Source organism: Arachis hypogaea, chromosome 14 (genome assembly GCF_003086295.3).
Source record: "Arachis hypogaea cultivar Tifrunner chromosome 14, arahy.Tifrunner.gnm2.J5K5, whole genome shotgun sequence".
Classification (NCBI taxonomy): Eukaryota; Viridiplantae; Streptophyta; class Magnoliopsida; order Fabales; family Fabaceae; genus Arachis; species Arachis hypogaea.
The window spans coordinates 126,786,300-126,794,437 of NC_092049.1; the positions used below are offsets into that span (position 1 = coordinate 126,786,300).

Genomic DNA, 8,138 nt, shown 5'->3' on the forward strand with positions numbered 1-8,138 from the left:
TTAGAGATCCGATGATGGATCAATATGAAGTTAACCCCGATGAGGTAGACGACGCCGAGGAAGAACCAGCTGAAATTCCCGACGATGGTGACGAGGAAGAAGGGATGAACTACTATGGTGACACTCAGATCGCTCTTACACAGCCCGCCATCTCTCAACCGTATGACCGGCCAGATCATTTCACGAGGTTGAATCTCGATGCAATGACTTCGGATTGGTCGTTTACCCAGGGAGGCCCTAAAGAGGATCCAAGCAATGGGTTTGAGGTTGGAAAACAATTTAAGGACAAGGAAGAAGTGATGCTGGCGGTTAAGTAGTACAACATTAGGAGGGCTGCGGATTACAAAATAATAGAAAGTGACCAGTGGAGGTATAATGCACAATGTATCCAGTTCGGGCCCGGGTGTAATTGGAGCATACTGATATCATATCGTCGAAAGCAAGAAATGTGGGAGGTTAGGAGATACAATGGGCCTCATTCCTGCATGCAAACTTCAATAGGACAAGACCATGGTAGGTTGGATTCAAAGGTGATTGCGCAACACATCTTCACGATGGTCAAAGCCAATCCAACAATCAGCATCAGGATTCTCCAAGGAGGTGTGGAGAGGCACTTTGGTTACAAGGCATCCTACCAAAATGTTTGTCTTGCAAAACAGCGAGTGATCACCAGAATATATGGTGATTGGGAGGAGTCATACAACGAGCTTCCTTGTGGTTATTCGCAATGCAGATGTACTTGCCTGATAAGATTTATTTCAAGCTTTGTTATTAACCATTTTAAAATTCATAGGTGTACAATAACGTAGCTAGATTTGTCTCTTTAGGTACTTGGGTGCAACTGGTGACTCAGCTTTGGCCTGGCTCCACGAATACTGTCATGTTTCAGTGTGTCTTTTGGATATTTCCACCGTGTGTTGAGGCTTTCAAGCACTGCAAGCCACTTATTTCCATTGATGGCACTCACCTATATGGTAAATACGGTGGGACCTTACTAATGGCGATAGCTTAAGACGGGAACGCAAACATTCTGCCTATTGCATTTGCCGTTGTCGAGGGTGAGACAAAGGAGGCGTGGTCGTTCTTTCTGTCGTATCTGTGGGAGCATGTCACACCACAACCCGGGCTCTTAGTGATTTTAGACAGGCACAAATCCATTGATGGTGCATTGAACGCCGACGGGAGTCTATGGAAACCACCTCACGCCTTCCAAGCATTTTGTACAAGATGTAACAACCCTGATTTTTGAGTACACGAGATCTTTTCTAAAGGCACGGATTTCTCCAGAAGATCAGTAAAGAGAACACCTCTTCTATATCAACAAATATCTCGATCCTCATTGTCATTATGTCATCCTTAAGCTAGAACCTTTTCTGAGGCAAGCTCGATAACGCAATCACGAAGAACCTAGTTTTTGAACCGTACCGGTTAGGAGTTTTAATTCTGATTTTTGTAAGTAGTCTCAGTTTGACGAACCGGACTCGATTCATGAGAGGAGAGAGATAATAGTATAATATTATCATTATATTAGTATTAGAAAATGCTTGAATGATATTATAAGGTTACCTGGTCTGTTTTAGTTAAAAACAGAAAATCGGTTTAACCGGGTTTACGGTTTACTGGTGCAGCTTAGTACCAGCACTCTCTGATGACTTTAGCGATGCTAAGGCCTCATCATACATGTTCTATTCTCATAATAAATATATTACTAGTGTCATTTATGCTAGTAGCTCAGAAAATAATTTTTAGAGATGTTTTTACGAGTGTTCCGAAACACCTAGTTTTAGTAGTTATATACCAGAGATATTTTAATATTATTTTAATCCACCTCCAAGCCAACCAATCACAACTCACCTTACACCCCCAAGACCTCCAAGGCTGTCTCATTTCATCATTTTGGCCAAAAATAACAAGAGAGAAAAGAGAGAAACTTTCATGAACACTTAATCTTCAAAGCTTGATTTCTTCTGAACTAAAACTCAAATCAAAACTCCGATTTCACCAAAATGATCCTCTCTTCTTCCTCTACATAACCATATAACATATCAAGGCTGGAAATAAGGTGATATGGCTGTCTCCCTCCCATTTCAATTCGGTTTTCAAGGAAAATCATGCAAAACATGTGTTTTCTTGATGTTTTTCCTTAGGAATCATGCTTAACTTGGAAAAAGTGCTTAAGGACCACCTGAAAGTTTAACCGAATTAGGAGCAGCAAAACCAGGTAGGGTGTAACAAATTTAATCTTGATTGATTGTGTTTGAGATGTGTGATTATGATATGGTTTGGTTATGCTTAAAATTGATTGCTTATATGAGTTATTCTTGGTGAAAGTTTGTTAAATTTTTAATGAAATTTGATGATATTCAAGCTATGAATGTTGTTCTTGAGAGCAGCTGGAAAAACGAACCCTAGAGCTTAAATTGGGGTTCAATTTGTTTTAAAATCATGTGGAAAAGATGGGGTTTTAGTGGCTGGGAATTTATTATGAATTATGGTAAAAATCGGTTGCTGAAAAGATTGAAAAACGGGTAAAAACAGAGAAAGAATCTGAAGAATTTACGAAGAACACGAAGAACACTTTGAGTGTGGTGAAGAACAATGAAGAACACCTTTTAGATCTTAGAAAGGGCAAGGAAGTAAATATTTTGGTGTTTGAGGAGTTATTTGGTAATTTCTGAAAGTTAGGGTGGTAAAAGTAGAAATATTAAAAGTTACAGGTGGTAAAAAGTGAATTTTAAAGGTTAAAAGTAAAAGTAAGTTAATTTTCGAAAATTTAATGATAAAATAATAAATAATAATAAAATATTAAATAATAATATTTAATTAAAAATAATATTTTAATGAAAATAATAAAATAATGTGGAAAAGGCAGTTTTCTGTAAAAGTTTTAGAAAGACAACTTTAAGTGTAGAATCTCATAATTACCTTCATAAAATACTTAGGGAGTGGTAATAACATGATAGTGAGGCAAAGATAAAATAAAGATAAAAATTTGAAGAAAAGATAAAAAATCAAAGAAAAAGTCTGTAAAATTTTAATGACAGAAAAACAGACAGAAACTAGTGAACGAACTAGGGCAACTTAGTTAGTACTTGAGTTGCGACTAGGGGTTAGGTATTATATGAAAAGTTAAATTGTTTCAGTATAGACTTAATGAATCTATACTTGGGATAGGCATACTATTCATACCGAAATTTACATAAGCTTTAAATACATATGTTAAACAGAGAAATCAGAGCAGAGTAGAAAAACACAGAGAACAGAGTAACCAGAGAAAAGTAAAGAGATACAGAGAAAAGAGTAACTAGAGTAGAATAAAGGGATACAGAGAAAAGAGTAATCTGATAAAGAGAAATGGTTTGAGTTAAGATGTTGTAAAAGTAAAAGCTGTAAAGTTTGTATAGTATGATTGAATAGAGAAAGAAAGAAGTACTGCATAAGAATGTGAAAGTGACGATGAATAATGAGAATGATATTGAATGATGATAATGAGAAAAGAGTAATATAACAAAGAGTATAGAGGAAAAGAGTATAAGAATAAAGAGTTAAGCCTTGCGGCATGATGTTCTGTTGTATGTTCATCTGCTGCTTTTCCATTGGCCCTAGAGGTCCTGTAGGCCCAAGTTCACCTACAGTGAGTTGTTATTCCTGTAGGCCGAAGTTCACCTGCAGTGAATATCAACTGTGTATCTCAGGATGTTGCTCCTGTAGGCCGAAGTTCACCTACAGAGAGTTGTGATACCTGTAAGCCGAAGTTCACTTACAGGGGCGCTATTTTTGTAAGCCAAAGTTCACTTACAGAGGTGCTATTTCTGTAGGCCGAAGTTCACCTACAGAAAGTTGTTTGTTGTATGTTGATCTCGGGGAAACCCACGAACTGAGGATCATTATTTTGTTTGTGAATTGATCTCGGGGACGCCCACGAACTGAGGATCACTGTTTCCCCTTGTGCGTATATTATGGGGTCGGGCTTTGCGCCGACTGCCGGTAGTCACGAAGGAGTGGTATTCTTACCACCGACACATATGCACTAAGGACACAAAGGGAAACCATATCTAAGACTGGTTCTTAGGTAATGTCGGGCTGTAGGGTGTAAACCGACACGTGAGCTCATGGCCTGCATAGGACAGACATGCATCATACTTGGTTGTGCATTTCCTCTGTTATGATTGTTGTATAAATGTATGCTTTCCTTGTTTGTATTCTATTCTCTATGTTTGTGTTTTACTTTCTTATATTCTTCTGTTTGTGATCTGTTTTCAGTTTACTCTATTTTCTCTATTCATCTGTCTTCTGTTTACTGCATCTCTATATTTTGCTATATGTCTGCTAAGCGACACAGATTAATGAACTTAACTAATAACCCCGACCCTACTAAGAACTCCCCAGTTCTTACCCCTTCTCTCTCCCTTCCCCCTTCAGATGGAAGTAAGAGTACCTTACCGTAGTTTGTTGATGATGGTTCTGCAAAGAGGATTCTGCTCTAGATAGTCTTCTGAGTCTAGGGTAAATCTCGTTCTTTGATTATATGTATATCCTGTGAGACCAGCCAACATCTGCACCCCGTTTGTATGCGCACTTTAACCTAAATCCTGTGTACGAGATTCCTATTGTGTGGCTACTTCATGAGGTACCAGAGAGACGTCCTGTGGAAAAGTCTGATCGTGCAGAGGAGTAGCAGATGATGTTCTATCTTCTGATGATGTTCCACCTGACTTGAGTTTTGAAGACCTAGAACGTACTTTCCCTCGCTTTAGTAGTTTAGAGGGACTAGGTGAGTATAGAGTCTAGGCTAGCCTGGGCACCAGCTTAGGGACTTCTTGAACAGGTCAGGACCTGTGATATTTTATGTATGTATATGTATATAGTTATTATCTAGCTATATCTAGGGGTGTTCTAACTAAAGGTCTATACTCTAACAAAGGCTGGATAAATGAATGTTGCTAGCTACTCGTGATGTATTTATGTGTGGTTGTTTATAACTGTTTTATCTGTTATCAGTTGTGAATTGATTATAAATGATTATGTTTATTAATCCAAACATTTTCAGAAAAAAAAGTACCTCACTAACTAACTATGCTTTTAACAACGAGTCAGGCTCATATAATAAATAATAGAAAATAATTAGGATGACAAATTGGTAGCACTCGGTTTCTGGTATGTCCTAGGCGTACTGAAAATTAGGTCGTTACACAAGATACATTGCATCCAACTTCATTACTCACTTCAAGAACAAAGACTTGAAGAAGGTCCTAATTAACGCAGTGTATTCAAAGTCACAGCGTGAGTTTGCTCATTATTACGGTCGGCTTAGGGGTGAAAACATAGCAATCACTAACTGGCTTGAGGAAATGCCACGGTTGGAATGTCGTCAATGTTCAGTGGCCTGGTCGGAATGTGCTGCAAACCACCGAACTGACGTACGACTTGGTCCACCTGATGCCACTCGATGATAGCAAAGCAAAGCAGCGGACATACAACCGCCGATGACACCTCCGCCTCGGCTATTGTCGATGGAACTAGGGCAATTAGCTGTGGGTCAGCATATGGTGTCCACTCAACCTGTTCACAAATCAATACAACAGACGAGATTCAAATGAAAGACTTATTAAAGTAAATTAAACTTAAATATGTTAAAATTGAATATTCTGCACTTACATTCAGCATCCCAATCCCGTTCAGGGTACGCCTGTAATGCCTAAGCCTGCCATCGTCCCTGTCATTGTCTGGGCAGTACTAAACCCACCTACAATGCCAACGACAATAATGTTTTACCGCTCAATTTAATTGACTTAGTAATAATAACATAAATGATTATTAAAAGTAAATATAATACCTCGCCACTAGGGAAAATCGACGAGTATCAAAGTCGTCGGGCCATATCAGCGGGAGGTGGTGATAAGCCTAGGACAGCAACAAGCTGACGCACCTGCCCAAATTGCGCTGGCCATGCTCCGTAGCCCGGCACATCTGGCGATACAGCCAAGCGAGCACCGTTGACCTCACGATAACCGACCACACATCTCAAGGTCCTCCAGCAGTGGGAGCCACCTAATGTGCACCCGAGAGTCAGAGGCATCTGGGAACAGCATACCCCTTATCAGCTGCATGATGTATCCTCTCATGTACCTCATCAGGCACTCCTCTGTGGCGTCCTGCTCCAACTCTCCACAAACCGTGTTCTGGAACCACGTGAGCTTCTCACAAAACTCCTCAATGGTGCGTCTCTGGTGGTGCTGCTCCCACCCACCAATGCATCCACTCACAGGATCACCGTCTATTCTGAGCCCCAGCTGATAGGCTACGTTCTGCAGCGTGATGGTCATCTCCCCGCACGGTAGATGAAACGTGTGGGACTCAGGCCGCCACCTCTCTATCAAAGTCGAGGCAAGCGACCAATCGTGTTCGAACTCAACCATATAGGCCACATACTCAAACTCAGCTCGTCTGAGATATGGCCTAATCTGCTCTAGCAGCCGTGCCATCAAATTCTGCCTGGTGCGCAAAATCCAAGGCCCCTACCAAATAGAAACAAAAACCACACAAAAAAGGATGGTAAACACATAAAATAAAAAATTTCACTGCTAATTAATTATACTAAATTAAAAAATACTTAAAAAAGCGTACCACTCTATCAAGCTTGTCAGCAATGTGCTTAGCGTGATCCAGTCTATACATGTCATCCTCGTAACCCAACAGCTGCTGTTCCATCTAAATGCAATCTAGTAAAATGAAAACACATACACTAAACTCAGCTCTTTTTACGTTAACCAAATTATTAAAGATATATATTTAATTGTCAAACTCGACTTATAAACTTAATAATTCTAATTCTACCCTTAACCCTAACTGATGCAGTCAACTACCTAATTAATTAGTAAATAACTACCTGAACTGTAAATTTATCGCAACAAATTTCTTTTGATTCCAACTAAACCTAATTAATTATTCCACTTTCTGAGTCACAACTTAAACTAACGGCTCATACTAAACTAACTAAACATTTAGTTCGTCATACTAACTAACATGATATAGTACATAAACAACAGCTATATTTGTCATTCTAACTAACATATAATCTATAACTAATTATTTTAACTAACATGTCAACAGTTACTCTAACTAAGCTAAAGAAAACTAACTCTAACTAAGCTAAAAAATTAACTCTAACTAAGCTATTATTCACTGACCTGGAACTGAGAAAGTCGTTTGCAATGAACTTTATATGCGTCGAAAACACAAGATAAAAGAGGAAGAGAGTAAATTTGGAAGAGAGTGAAGGAAAAGAATAGGACAAATACAAACGGTCCCATTGGATTTTTATACTGCGCCGAACTTAACATAGAGTTCGCCGGGGATATAGTGAATTTTTCCTAATTACCAAAAAAAAAATCGTATCCTAAAAAATAAAACTCAAATTTTGGGTTTGAAAAAATATTTATTTTTTTTATTTTATTTGAGAAAAAAATTCTATGAGAAATAGTTCAACAATATTATAGGAACTAACTATATTCTTCCAAGGAAAATAATCTGTCTGTGGCGAAATAAGGGTGGTAAACGGAGTAACTCCTTCCCTTCCTATTCTAAATTTCCAACGATTTTGAATTTCATGCCCACTTCATCTAACGGCCGGTAGGATGGCTAGCATGCCTTATTTTTCTTTACTCATTATTTTTTGTTATAAAATAACTAAATAAATAAATAAAGAAGAGGTAACAAAAATTAAGAAATATAAAAAAAGAGAAAGAAGTATTGCAACGTAAAAGAGAGAGAGTATTTTATTGCTTGTTGTTGTGTAAAAAACCTCAGCCTATGTCTCTATTTATACATGTGCAAGACTTTACTTTTTCAAACTATATTAAATACAATCATCTTTGAGAATGGACATCCATATAAGATGTGATAAAGCATTCTTGTCACAACATTTTCAAAGAAAAATAACAATTTATTAATCATAATCAGACGTAGATAAAACTCTCTTATTTGATATTGATTTCTTCTGACAACCATATCGTCTGAAACAGTTTCTTCAAATACCACCAATCAATCAAAAAAAGTATAAAATTAAAACTAAATTGCCAAATTACAACTGATAAGACAGCAAATTAGCAACCAACTCATCAAAATTATAAAATTAT

At 37.9% G+C, this 8,138-nt stretch overlaps 2 protein-coding genes across 2 annotated transcripts; one reads left to right on the plus strand and one right to left on the minus strand.

Annotated features, from left to right (window-relative positions):
• Nucleotides 1-446: 446 nt before the first annotated feature.
• On the plus strand, nucleotides 447-1,012 carry LOC112743155 (uncharacterized). The gene is made up of 2 exons (XM_025792368.1): nucleotides 447-735; nucleotides 828-1,012. The coding sequence occupies exons 1-2, from the start codon at nucleotides 447-449 to the stop codon at nucleotides 1,010-1,012; spliced, it is 474 nt and encodes a 157-aa protein (XP_025648153.1).
• Nucleotides 1,013-5,334: 4,322 nt separating this feature from the next.
• LOC112743156 (protein MAIN-LIKE 1-like) lies at nucleotides 5,335-6,711 on the minus strand. Its single transcript, XM_025792369.1, has 5 exons — nucleotides 6,628-6,711; nucleotides 6,095-6,518; nucleotides 5,930-6,051; nucleotides 5,659-5,736; nucleotides 5,335-5,562 (listed from the first exon to the last, which is right to left on the minus strand). The coding sequence occupies exons 1-5, from the start codon at nucleotides 6,709-6,711 to the stop codon at nucleotides 5,335-5,337; spliced, it is 936 nt and encodes a 311-aa protein (XP_025648154.1).
• Nucleotides 6,712-8,138: the final 1,427 nt, after the last annotated feature.